This window comes from Atheta coriaria, unplaced genomic scaffold (assembly GCF_025399875.1).
Source record: "Atheta coriaria isolate IRGN ID8LTWV9N9 unplaced genomic scaffold, Caltech_Dcor_3.1 hic_scaffold_10_pilon, whole genome shotgun sequence".
In the NCBI taxonomy this organism is placed as follows: domain Eukaryota; kingdom Metazoa; phylum Arthropoda; class Insecta; order Coleoptera; family Staphylinidae; genus Dalotia; species Dalotia coriaria.
In genome coordinates this window covers 3,192,062-3,206,047 of record NW_027045452.1, presented here as the reverse complement: position 1 = coordinate 3,206,047, position 13,986 = coordinate 3,192,062, and the positions used below count along the sequence as shown (strand labels likewise).

At 37.4% G+C, this 13,986-nt stretch overlaps 1 protein-coding gene across 2 annotated transcripts; it reads left to right on the top strand.

Annotated features, from left to right (window-relative positions):
• The first annotated feature begins 911 nt into the window (after positions 1 to 911).
• Amph (amphiphysin) lies at positions 912 to 13,771 on the top strand. 2 transcript variants are annotated; one of them, XM_065314005.1, is made up of 7 exons: positions 912 to 1,243; positions 10,456 to 10,591; positions 10,648 to 10,838; positions 11,174 to 11,449; positions 11,511 to 11,679; positions 11,802 to 12,227; positions 12,352 to 13,771. In XM_065314005.1, exons 1-7 carry the CDS (start codon positions 1,175 to 1,177, stop codon positions 12,573 to 12,575), a joined length of 1,491 nt encoding a protein of 496 aa, XP_065170077.1. In that variant the 5' UTR covers positions 912 to 1,174; the 3' UTR covers positions 12,576 to 13,771. The 2 variants fall into 2 exon arrangements, with proteins under 2 accessions (XP_065170077.1, XP_065170078.1); XM_065314006.1 differs by lacking the exon at positions 11,802 to 12,227 and having other exon boundaries at positions 914 to 1,243.
• Positions 13,772 to 13,986: the final 215 nt, after the last annotated feature.

The following is a 13,986-nucleotide window of genomic DNA, read 5'->3' as shown; positions in this document are numbered from 1 at the left end:
GCCATTTTCGTATTGGCGGGAAATCACCAAATGCACCTGCAACCACCATTTCCAGCTGACTGAATAAATTTATTCTGATAATCAAATTAATTTCGTTGTAGATTTCGCATTAGCATACTTTATTAAAATATTTTTCTCTCGATTATCTAATTTATTGTATATTTCAATTTTATTCTATTAATAATAATATTTTAACAAGATTAGAAGACTTAATTGTAACGCACAAGCTCAGCAATACTAAAATACACTTCTACATTTTACTTTTTGCGGTTTTTAAGCTGTTTTCTAAAAGAACATGTTAATGTACACCAAAGTTTTAATTCAACTATTTGAAACTTATTTTGTTTTGAGAAGAACAAGGTTTTCTTTAATATTAATTCGATTTTCTTTTAAAAATTTCGCTTCGTTTTGCTTTCTTCCATATTAAGTAATGTGGGTTGCAGCTATTCAAACTGCAACTAATGCCGGCGGTTGAGAACGCGCTTCGAAGCGACACCAGCGCCACGAAAAAGTTTATTATTGAACGATAGATATTTATGGCATAAATGCTTAAACTATATTTTATTGGCTAAGCGTACAAAGTGGAGAATTAATTTCTCAATCTATAAAAATAATAAATGTCTTAAATTATCAAATTAAACAAAGTAAATTATAAAATAGCACAATTTCTGTTCAGAGTTGTATGTACAAAATACATAACGCAATACAAACTCCTACGACACTAACGCCATCGCGTGTCTAAGTCGTGAACTATTCGTCGTCAATTGTTCTGAGAAGTAGTGCTGGTTGCATATAGCAGTTAACAATTTGCAGAAATAAATGAAGACCAGCGACGATCCACGGCGATTTGCTTTGTGGGGGCAATCGCCGAGAGTAAGCGGCGGTCGGTGTGCGTGGCGTGCGCACGGAATAGAAACCTCCGATCTGACGGCGCGGACGAATCAACGGCGAGGCCGCGTTTGAGCGACGAACCTGGGCTTGAGCGCCGCCGAGCCGCACCAGCGCGAGAAGTGTCACGAGTGAGTGTGTAGCGGACGCACGCGATAACGAACGCCCGATCCGCCGAGCGAGCCACCGCCGCCGCAGCCGCAGGTTATTTTTTAAAAATAGGTGTCTAGTGCACGCAGATAGTGTCACCACGAAGCTGCGCCAGTACTACGAGAGATTCGCTGCGATGGCCGAGAGCAGAGGTTCGCTGATAGCCAAATCGGTGCAGAAACACGCAGGGAGAGCCAAGGAAAAGGTCAGTGACATTTTATTTTTAATGCGAGACTCTTCTTCCTCCGGTGCGGCAAGGACCGCTGGGAATACTCACTCGAATAATTGATGAATATTGCCCACTTGCGCGGACTTCATCTTGTTTCAAATAGGAACAGACTCAAGTGTACTGAAGTAGTGCGCTAATTAAATCAAGGGTGCTTGCTTTGCATGTCACGACAAATTGCATGTGACGTTGTCCTTAGCAACGCAGTGCAAAAAAGGTAATAGTATTGGCGCTACTGCCAGTTATACGCACTATTTGTTTAACATTTGCGCTCGCGCGCCGCGGTGCATATTTATTTTGTCAACGTTGAAGTTTACACTTGAAAAACATTCATTTGTTTATTACGATTCGTGGATGGCGCACAGCCCACATAAAACACCTTTGGTAAAATGAATAAGTTACAAAAACGAGACAAGTCGACGGTTTGCACAATCACTTAGTATTAGTCGTCCACACATGACTATAAAAGGTCGGCGCGATGTAATAACTTCATGTGTTAACAAACGCGAGGGGGATCATCGACAGCCCACACCGGTAATTCAACATTTCGCCATTGCTAATTAAATTAGGATTGTTTAAAATTAAATTTCAGGTATGTGGAAGCAATAATTAAGCATCGCTCGAAGCGATCGGTGGCCCAGTGCATGGTAGTCGCACTTGTTGTGCTCGGCGCGAGGTCGAAAGAAAGCATTTCCCTACTTTCGTGCGTCGAGAAAGTGTGTCGAGCACGCAGCGGTGTTCTTCGCTGACATCAAGGTGTTATAATATTTACCTGCTAGTATATTAGCAACTAAAATTTTCGCACACTTGGTTTCTTTGCGATTTCGACGCTAAGAAAGCTGCAATCGTGAGTGTCTCGATGGCGACTTGCGACGAGATAGTTTTTGGTTTATTTATAAATGCATGCGGCCGCCACGTTGCGCCGCCGCCGCGTTTCCTAAATTCTAAATGTAAATGCTATTTTCACTCGGCGGCGAAAATTCGCGTCGACGGCCAATTCCACCCGAGCAACGTACGAGTACTTTACTCACACAACTGTCGCTTTGATGCTTAAATTACAGAGTTTTACTCGAATTGTTGTCTTGTTAAATCGCGCAGTGCATTTGTGGGGTTGGTATTGGGATATTTGGAGCATTTTGCATTGAGTATAATGTATTTTTACGAGCGCGACGAACGCAAACACTCCGACATGACCTACATTTTATTTTAGGCCATTAATCACGTATTATTGCAAGCTTCTTGTGGCTGGCGCTTGAGACGTTCGAACACCGTGTTTCCTGAACTCTCACAGCCTATGAGACGTGTTTGCATCATATGCAAACCGACGCATTACGAGAATTATTTTTAATAGGATAATACCTATTGTAACGGAAGTTGGTGTAATTTTTCTCACATTCAATATCAACCTACAGAGGAATAATGACAATTCAATATCAAATGTCTTCATATTCTTTGACTAATAATGAATTGAACATTTTTAATTCAAATATTATTATATTGAAGAGGATTTGATGAAAATTTTACAGAATTATTCTTGCGATTTATCTTAACACCCTGTATGTAAGTATAAAGTCGAATCTCGTCACTTTATTAGCTCCTGACGAGTTTAGTAACCGTAGCAGTTGAGCATAAATTGAGAGCGCAATAATTTAATTTCACTGCACAAGTTGCAAGTCCCATGATGATATAACGATGTAAAACGAATTAATAAAGTTCACAATAACGTGTGACGCAGTAAATAAAATTATTACTCAAGTGCAGCTGTCATATTTCAGAGGCCTTCACGCTCATTTCGGTGTGGCGCGCATGTAAAAAGTAACATTTCCGCATAAGAAGCAGGTTGAAATCGTTTCGTCTGGTATGCGGAGAAGGAGAGGAGAAGTATTGTGTACGAGTACTCCACTTCGGTTCACGAAAAAACACATCACAGAAGTGGGACGCCGAAGTAGAGACCGAGATGAATTTCTAACAGTATTATTTCACTTTTTTCTTCATTCACATTCAACAAATATGAAAAGAAAGATTATAGAGTAAAATACTTATTGAATAATTAACTAATTATATCTTAATTTGAATAAATTGTTACAAAAACGTAAAATATTTTGTTATGTGAATTGTAAGTGATGTGTTTTTGAATGTGCGACTTGTGGAGTAGAACTCAGCCATCGAAATTATTAATAAAACTCATTGGGTACTCCTGTCAGCCAGCTAAGATAGCTTTGGCCTTGAGCTGATTTCTGCCGGCAACAAATTGCATTTTTGCAGCCGGGTCACTTTATCAATGTGAGCATCCGTGCAAGATGCGAGCAGCAATTTCGGCGGCATTGTTGGCAGCCATAAACTGAAAAACCTTTCGAATCGCTGTGTTTTAGCATTAGTAGTTCATGTATTAATAGAAGTACAGTGCGTTACGACTGACCACTTTTCCGTAAAAGTAATAAACTTGCAGTAATTATAAACAATTAGTCATGAGTTGGAGTTGGAGGCGATGCGGTGTATAAACATCAACGTGCTTACTTTGTCGAAGTGTTTTAATTTGTTTAGTGTTATTGATTATGGGTATTTTTACCTACAACAAATATTTTACTAGGATGATAATAGAGTGGGTGAGCAATTGACATAGTGGGGAGTACGATTAGACGTCCCTCGATGAGTTTTTGGGGGAAATGTCATTTTTATGCAATATTTGTAATTATTAGTTGTATATTAAGGTATTAAAGGGCTAAACGTGAGTTTTGGTCACGAAATTGAGTAATAGTGAGCGTAGTAAACGTTTAATTCTCCACCAGTGACTAAAACCCGTGACTAAAGTACTTTACTCACTGCCTTGACCGTCTGTGTTTAAAGTATCATTTGTTATGTCTAAAAACCGTGGAAAAACTGGCGATTTAATGTTAAAAGTAGAAATATAACATTTTGCATGTTATTGTCGATTTATGCAGATAACCACGCACTGCTTGCTTCTGTCGTGTATTCGTACGTGACAAATAACATTTAACATTAGAATTAACATGGCAGCCCAGAATTGATCCATAAGTGTCAGTTGCAAGTTGGGACGCAAACAGTTAATGTTGACTTCGTGCATGAACAAAGCGAATAAAAGCATTACTTATAATAATGCCGAGTTATAAATAAAGCGTGGTAGCTAGGTATCCGTAAATAACAACGTGTTTGTTGTTATTGCGTCCTATCGCGTGGTATTTCTCCTGAATTTAACTTGCATAGTGTCTCTTCGAAGTTTCCTGTAAACGTTCAAACATTTCCGGTATAATATACGTGCATTGCATGTCAACATAGACATTAGTCTATGGGCATGTTGGTGAGGTCGTACGCCCTATACAGGGATGCCTTTTACACGTGAAATTTGCTTCTGAAACGTTGGTTTTTTTTATATTTTTATTAAAAAAAAAACGATTTAATAAAATTTAATAATAAAAATGTTCTAGTGATTAAATATTTCATACTTTGGCATTTTTTAGCTGGATAATTTGTATTTTCATGCGAAATTAAAGAAATATGAATTTCTATTCCATAAAAAATATTACAAACGCGATTGCAGTATTGGTTAGCGCCTTGCTTAGGTAATCTTGACTAATTCACTCGCGCAACGTTCGACACGCGGGTTAATATAATACTTACTTTTATTTTTCGTCATGCGCTGAGGAGCAGAAAGTGAATTCACGTTATAGTTATACAGAAGAAAGAGTCAATTGCGCTCGACGTACTGAAAAATTACCCAAGTTGAATGACGCTGATTACTGCATTGTGTTCCAATAAGAGGCAAGCAACTCAAAACTCGTGTCTTTGAAGCATAGCATGGCATAAAACTAAATGACTTTTTGATCACTCATAGTGTTAATTTTTCTGCGCTTCTAATTTGTTCAACATGTGTGTTGAACATATGCCGAAACCTGCTTACTCGAATAAATTAAATATTCAGCGCGTAGCACTTGCAACACATGTAGTAAATGTATAAATTAATGCAATATAAACTTTCCTATTGTTTTCTTACAGTAGTTTTATTTTTATATTGTGACTAGCTGTTGCCCGCGACTTCGTTCCGGCAGTGTTTAATAAAAATGTAATTCGTTTTTACTCTCTTGTTCTAGACATACCTACTAGTAAGAGTCAATTCTATCAATAAGATTAGCAATTTTAATTTAAAGAAATTATGCATATAAAGTTTTGTCAATAATGCACTTCAGCGCGCCATCTCGAATTCAACTATTTAACTATAACTATGATTGAATCTCAATGTCAAATTTTATTCTATAGAAAAGAGCTGTTTTGAGGATTTTCCCGGCAATTATTCGAATTTTTCTCACCTTTTAAACCTTCCCTAGACCTCCACGAATAATTCAAGACCAAGATAAGATAAATCCGTTCAGCCGTTCTCGAGTTTTAGCGAGACTAACGAACAGTAATTCATTTTTATATATATAGATTACAATCAGAAACTTTGAAATATTTTTTGGTATTGCTTGTGAGATCTTAATGAAGAGTTCAAATGTTTACATAGTAGTTTAAATATGTTTAACGTAATTTGTCGATTCTAATTTGAAGCTGCGTGTGATTGCCTCCTGGGCCTAAATCACACATTGAGTTAACATGACACTTTGTGTAATGGATCAATTACCATTGATTCCATCAACTGCCGTTTCACTGGTCACTGTAAAGATGGACGCAGTCGATGTTGTAATTATGATCGCGTCGTTAAACGGAATCACATAGTAACTAGTAATTATACCTATATTGCGCACAAAATGATGACATGCCGCGTGTACGTATAGGTAATTTTGTCCTGTTTTGTCATTCATCAAGTTTTTACCTTGTTTTGTTTTTATACACCTGCACAAAGTTCATTGTCGATTAAATACTTGTTATGCCAGTGCATCGTTTTCCTGCGTTGAGTGAGTTATTTATCTACTGGAAATGGTCTAGACATTGTATACATTAACTTGATTATAAGAGCAGCAACTTGATCTGTAAATACGAGTAAATCAATGTGTAACAAAGTGTCCACTTTAATTTGCAATTTTTTGCCTTAGGTATAGGCCTGGATGCAATGTTTGATATTTATTTTTAGTTAATTTATCATTCCCCACAAATAAGCAATACATATTTCAGTTTATGATATATGCATGTGTGCAGGAATTAATATAATATCCAAAATACTTCCTTTCCATGTTTTTAATAAATCCTCGCAAACAAATCAAGGTCGCCTAGAATGTGTGGCTGCCGCCTACATGCATGTCTATTTGCGACAATAGACGGATACGTTCAAATGTCAAATCTAAAGGGAATATAGCTACGGATTGGTTTGAGTTAAATACATATTTGAATACATACAGCAATAAATATTAAAAATAACTTTCAAAATTGCTACAACTTTTGCCTTCTGCAATAATTAATATTATTACACAAGTATGAGCAAAAGAAAATAAATTTTTATAATATTTAAGTTTAATAATTGCGTAAAAACATAATTTGTGTCTTGCCCTACAGAACTTCATCATAAGAAATAAGAATAATCCCTACTAATATTATAAATGCGAAAGTCCTGATGTTTGTTACACTTTCACGCAAAAACTACCTAACCGATCATCATGAAAATTTGTTCACATATTCTTAGTGGTCCCCGAATGGTTATAGGCTACTTTTTATTTAATAAAAAAAATTATTTTTTAAATAAAATAAAGAAATTGTTTAGCCAATAATACCTCTGCATCTGGCTATTTGACTACTTTAACGCCATCTAGCATTCCAGCAATGAAGCTCAAACCTAAGTACTATAGTACCATCACACTGTATTATCACACTGTATTACCGACAGCTACGTCAACATCAAATCCAATTGACTACACTATGGAGACTGTACACTATACTTCCATAGACTATACTTTCAGCCATTTTAAACTTCCCGCCATTCTACTTCATTGTTACTTCTTCTGTGACTACAGACGCGTTCGGAAGCAACTTCATTATTTTAGATATTCTCGAGCGAAGCCGCGGGTTAAAGCTAGTTAATAATATTACTTAAGTATGAGCAAAAGAAAATAAATTTTTATAATATTTAAGTATAATAATTGCGTGGAAACTTAATTCTAAGCATTGACTCCATATAGAAATTAAATTTTAAAACAATTAATGCTTTTTCTTAGAGAATTTCATCGGAAGAAGTACGAATAATTTAAATATATTATATTATTTGATGAGATACAAATATGTCACTATCCAACTCTTCACTAGGCTTATAATCATAGATATTAAATTACCGATGTTTCCATTATGCAAATCAGACAGAAAATATAATTACATTCCGCTGTGTAACATAATTGCATTAGGCATGGCTTCGAAAGGAATTCACAATGAATGAACGCATTATCCAATCGCGGCGCATATCTCTCGATTCTCAAGATCATTGCTCTCCTCTTTAATGAATCACAATTTATAATAACATTGAATTATCACTCTAATTATCGCACTTAACTGCGCGTTCGTCTGCATTTGATTGAATTTAAACAGTCAAAGCCGAGCGCGATTTTCTATTCGCAAAGATGAAAATAGCTATCCGGGAAATATTTTTACCCAGCGCACACGTCCAGTTTTAAATAGCCAGACGGCGCACGACGTCTTCGCCTTTTGCTCGCGCTTACTTCATGACCACAGCGCGCCTAATGTTATTTCGGTTGCGACAAATAATAGAGCACACACACGCCAGACTATTAGCGAGTGAATAATTCAGCCGAGTCGATTGTTCATTGAACTTAATCGCTGTCTATTTTCAAACACGATCATGAAGGGCGGCATAGGCGGCGACTTCTTCATCTATATTTGATTAGTTGACATTCTATTAAGTGACATGAACCTCAACTCGCAGGATAAAGGGCAATAATTGATAGTTATTACCGCGTTATGCGAGGAGGCTATATCGTTAATATTTCAGGTGTATACCTGTTACCGATTGTGTCATATTACTTCATTTATCGTGTATTCTAGAATATCTAGACCACACGTGGGATGGACAACTTACGTGCCCACTCAATTGTTTAATGATTTTAATTAAACATTACGAATTGCCATACGGTCATCAAATTTATTTTTGGAGATTAATCCGATGTGTTTTCTGTAAACAGATTGATGTTATATTGATTGAACAGGAGAAAAAAATGTTGTGTGAATGTTCGAAGAATTTCCATTTAAGATTTGATCGTGTAGCTCGGGCTCAACGTTCGAATACGGTATGCAAAGTATTTCGTAAAGGCCGTGTGGGTATCATCGGTTGTGGGTAAGGCGCATGTTCACATGGTCACCATATCCAGGTTGATTAAACAATGCAGTATGTTTCACATTTAATTAAATTGAGTATTTTTTGTTATCACAATTTCATATTGAATTCTATTTTTAGGCTGGTAATGCAGTAAGTGATAATCCTATTCAGGATTACGACATAAAGACGTTCACATGTGTTGTTAAGCTGTAAATGACGTGTCGGAATAATTGCTTCCTTTTTACGTTACGCAATAAATAGCAAGCAACTGAAAAGAATTCGCGAAGAATGCTTTCAGATTAAGATTAAGACTATCACTGCTATGGGAAATGTGTCAAGACCTTGAAGTTGAAGTCCTGTTTCTTTATCAATGGATTTTCAGATGTATTATAATCTGACCTTGATTGTGATGTAATGATTTATTTAGTATTTTGTGTAATATTTTGAAATGTTTGAGTTCACTGACATTTTCTTTTCACATAGCGTGCGTTTTTCTGCAGCACTCCCTGAAATTCTTTCTCTTAAACTTTAGCGAATGGCAGATCACGTATAAACATTTATGCACTCCTCTCGGTTTCTTGTGCTCTTCGGCGAAGAAAGGAGCTAAAATACTTGTTGCTACATTGTGCTGATTTCAAACGAGTTGAATGGAAAGTACGCGCCATGATACTCGTGTAATCTGCAAGTGCATGCGAACACAAACATGTTGATTGTCGTGATGTTGAACAGTTGAAGCCTTTTAGGCTATTATAGAATGCAAAAGCATCGAATCGCCATCTTCCTGGTTTGTTTTGTTTTATTTTATTAAATTATCGTAGCTTGCTGACATTTACAACTCGCAGATGTATTTTTGTTTGGAGTTGAAGTGCACTTGTTTAAAGGTTGCAATCATCTTCTCACATTCACTTTATACAACTTTTGAAGACGAGCGGTGTCTTCTTGGAAGAGTAGTACAAGTGGAAATATTCGGCCTATCCTAAAACCTAGCAACGGGACGAAAATTGTGAAACCCGCCGAGGAGCAGGTTCATTTGCATTTTCAATGGCGATTTGTGTCGCAACACTTTTGCTGAATGTTGCTCATGGCACACCGGTGTATATAGGATGTTCTAAAACACGAAAGTATGAAAAAGTGAAAAAGATTTAAGCAGGAAGTGATTTTTTAATTTAAAAAATTAACATTTTTAGAAGATTTGAATATGTTTTGGAAACAGCCCAAGTCTTAGATGCAGGAGGCAGTTACGCGAGTAAAACTAGCATGATCGTAAACGGGTATTTTAATAATGCATTTAATTTACCGTTAAGGTGCACATTGCTTTCAGCCTTGCTGCAGACAAGAAATTCCAATGCGGCAGGTTATTTGTACAGTTAATAAGAACGCGCGGTCGACTATGCTTGGCGCTGTTCACTTGGCATACAGCATCGTGGAATTATTCGTGTTTATTCTCCACTCCACTCAAAAATTACGCAATCAAAGCATTGCTTTATTCGATCTTTTTTTCTACAAAATTGTATTTGTATTATGGTTATGTCTTTTATAGATGCCACCCAAGACTTAACATTCATCGCAATTCGCAATTTATAAATAGCAAGCATGGAGAAAGAAGATGGTTAATTCAGGAAAACCATGCAAGCCGTAAAATCGGCGGATATTGCTCGAATATATAAATGTTTAAACTGTGAATAGTGTCCCTTGCCGGTTTCAACAGAGACTTTTCGAAACGTTGGCGTTCGTTTGCTGTGCTTGCCAAAAAATAAAAATAAGTTTCGACTCGGGCAACGCGCTCGCATTTATTTGTCAGCGTCATCTACAATTGAGTAATCCGCCTCCAATTATTGTGCTGCCTTCATTTACGATATTCTAATGCATAGCTTTTATAGTATCCTGAAATTTCCATTAACATTGATGTTTTTGTTTGCAGATTTTACAAAATCTTGGCAAAGTCGACCGCACTGCGGACGACATCTTCGACGAACATCTGCATAACTTTAATAAGCAGCAAACCGCTGCCAATCGCCTGCAGAAAGAATTCAACAATTACATTCGATGCGTGAGAGGTAGAATTTATGATTTTGTTATACCGGGTGTTTATGTTAATGCTGTGTTATTGCAGCCGCCCAAGCTGCCTCCAAATCATTTTTGGACGCCGTCAACGAGGTGTACGAGACCAGCTGGTCCGGTCACGACCTGCTCTACGTCCAAACGCAGTCCATCGACATGATGTACCAGGATTACAGTCACAAACTTGGCGAGCAGGTCCTCCTGCCGTTGAATACCTACCAGAGCCAGTTTCCAGAAATGAAAGTGAGTTTTCTATTCGAGCGTGTGTAGCAGTAAATTTCACATTTGCGACGTTTCGCGTAATTTCTAAAAATAAAGAAAAACAGATGAAAAAAGTGGAATATCTTGATTAAACTGATTGAAGTGAAATCTAAATCTAAAGAGAGATTTATCTTAATAATAATAGTTTTTCATATTTAGTTTTGAGCACGTTTACATTACATAAGTAATTAATGTCATCATAATGAGAACCGAACAAGGTCAAGTACGCACACGAGCATTGTTTTTGTTTCAACGCACCGCGTTATTATGAAAATTACCCGGAGTTATCTAACCATTGCATGCTATTGTTTTCACAGAAAAAAATCGACAAACGCGGACGAAAATTAGTTGACTACGATGCTCAGCGGCACAATTACCAGACACTGCAGGCGAGCATGACGAAGAAGCGCGACGACGTGAAATTGGCTCGTGGCAGGGAACTCCTCGACGAGGCGAAACGAACCTACGAAATGCTCAACTCGGAATTGCACGATGAACTGCCAGCTCTGCACGACTCCAGGATATTGTTTTTGGTGACCAATTTGCAAACGCACTTCAATACGGAACAAGTCTTTCATGCCGAAACTGCCAAAGTAAATCACAGCTTTTTAATTACTGAAACAAACAAAAATTAAAATGTTTTAATATCCATAGGTCTACAGTGAGCTGGAAGCAATCGTCGATAAATTGGCCACCGACAGTCAGAGAGGATCCTATACAATCAAGAAGAACGGCGCGAGCCTGCCACGCAAAATCACCAACGACAACAGCAACACTTTGACAATGAACAGCATCTCACCTACGAAGAATATCTTGAATATGCGTAAGTATACTTGGTTGCATGAATGTGTAGATCGTGAAGCGTTGGCTTGTTATTGCGTAACAATATAATCATTAATGCATGGCGTGTGTGTGGAAACGTGTGGCTACATTAATCGTTTTCAGCCGCGCCGGACTCGCCGGTCACCACCCCCGCGTCTCCCACAACGCCGGTCACGCCGACCAAGTCACCGACGCCGCCTAAAGAATTATCCACCCCCACAACCCCCGACGCGCCAACACCGAACGACTCTGTCGCAACGCCGGACTCGAGCAATTCCCATCCCAATCCATCCCCGCCGGCGACGCTCGAAATTACGCAGTCGTTGCAGGCGCAGCCAAAATCCGAAATGAACGGTAACACGGCGCCTGGGCGCACATCTCTCAAAACTGAAATCTCCACCGACAATGACGTCGAGAACTCGAATACTACTGACTCGAATGATTTGCCAAAGGGAAATAGCGAATCTACTACTACCACTGAATTGGTAAATAACGGCACCGCCGATACAAAACCTAAAAATGTTGAAGAATTATATGATATTCCAGTGGGTGAGTAGCATATGCCATTAACAACTTACTTTTACTCACAACCAGCACGTAGTTGTGTTAGTTTTGGTTTTATGTAATTCATTTGTTTTATCGATCAACTTGATTATGTTTTTGATGGTTTTAGGGGCGAGCACTGATAATCTACCACCAGGTGTGCTCTACAGAGTGAAAGCCACATACAAGTACAATCGCGAAGACGTTGACGAATTGTCTTTCGATGTTGGCGAGATCATCCAGGTGATTGAGTACGATGATCCCGAGGAGCAGGAGGAAGGATGGCTGATGGGCCAGAAGGACCACACCGGCGAGAAGGGCATGTTCCCAGCGAACTTCACCAAGCCCCTTTAAGCATCCGGCAGGTCGTCCTGCGTTAAGAACATCGCGATTCTCGGGCGGAATGAGCTCCTGCGTGCGCGCCGCGATTCATTGCTCATTCATGGATAACTGAAAGAGTCAGAAATAAGTGCCTTATGTAATTTTAATTGAAACTATGTTACTTAACGTTTAGATGACGCGGACCGGTGTACGGAGGGATGAAATCTAATCATTACATACGTATTTGCATGCGAAATGTTGTGCCAAATCGAACATGAATACAAAAACAGAAAACTGACGTGGTTAGGCTCAAGTATGGTTTTTGACAATTTTATACTTCCATCTTGTTATGTCTAATTAATGGACCATTATATATATATTGAAATCGAAATTCTATAATAACCGAAGTAAAACTGAACGCTAGGAAATAATGAATTATATATGTAAATAACTCGAATGTTACGTGAATCCTCATCATGTAATACTCGTTTTGCTTTTATATCGTATTGCATTTCGTATTTAGGACGACTAAACAATTTTAATTCTTATTCTGAATCAGACCCAGTCCATGAAGAAATTTACTCTACGACGGAATGTAATCATTTACTTGGTTGTTAAACAAATTGAGCATATACAATTAAGAAGTGAAGCAAATGTTATATATTATTATACAATGTCGATTGATTGTTCTATTATTTTGTTGAAATATTTTATCTTATGTTATTTATACTCTTTTAACTCTTACTACTATCAATACTTTGTAGTTAGGTACTGACTAAAGTGTTAATTTTATATTGAACCAGTTGAAATGTCAAATTCAAGTTGGGTGTGCTCCGCATGCGCAACATCTTGCGTCCGGATTCATTACAAATTGAATTTCCATTTGAAAATGAATAATTTATTATTGCTGCTATCAAGTGTCTCCCGATTATCACATAGGAAGGATTGTTTGTTGTGTTTTACTTAGACTTTATTAGGAGATATCAATTGTATTACGAAAATTTGAAAGTACTATTATATTGAACTAGGTATTATGTCATCATCGAATTGCAATATTGATTTTTACATATGTTTTTCGCGTCTTGCAGGAAGCCTATCATTTCACTCTGTTTTGCATCATCTGCTCATTCTCTATAAATCAGTATCTGAAATTTACTATTATGTATAGTATTAATAATACTATGTAAAATTCGATGAAGTATAATGCATAATAAATTGTTAATTATTTACTTTGTAGAGAAATGTTGGAATTCTTTTAAATCGGTAATGAAATTACCATCAACTGAAGAAAGTTTCCATGAAGTCGAGAGGAATGTGGCTTTTAATTCCCTTCAACATAACTCAATTTTCATGGAATATTAAGACACTGAAGAAAGTTGAAAATGCAAAAATTGGGCAGCAAGTTCTAAGAATGGTTTAGATCTATGGAAGAACCAGAGATAAG

Bases quoted from the DNA above. Each gene is read 5' to 3' on its own strand.
- Amph (XM_065314005.1), top strand. From the start codon at position 1,175: ATGGCCGAGAGCAGAGGTTCGCTGATAGCCAAATCGGTGCAGAAACAC. The intron at 10,592-10,647 runs GTAGAATTTATG...GTGTTATTGCAG, and splicing joins TTACATTCGATGCGTGAGAG to CCGCCCAAGCTGCCTCCAAA. The intron at 12,228-12,351 runs GTGAGTAGCATA...TGATGGTTTTAG, and splicing joins ATTATATGATATTCCAGTGG to GGGCGAGCACTGATAATCTA.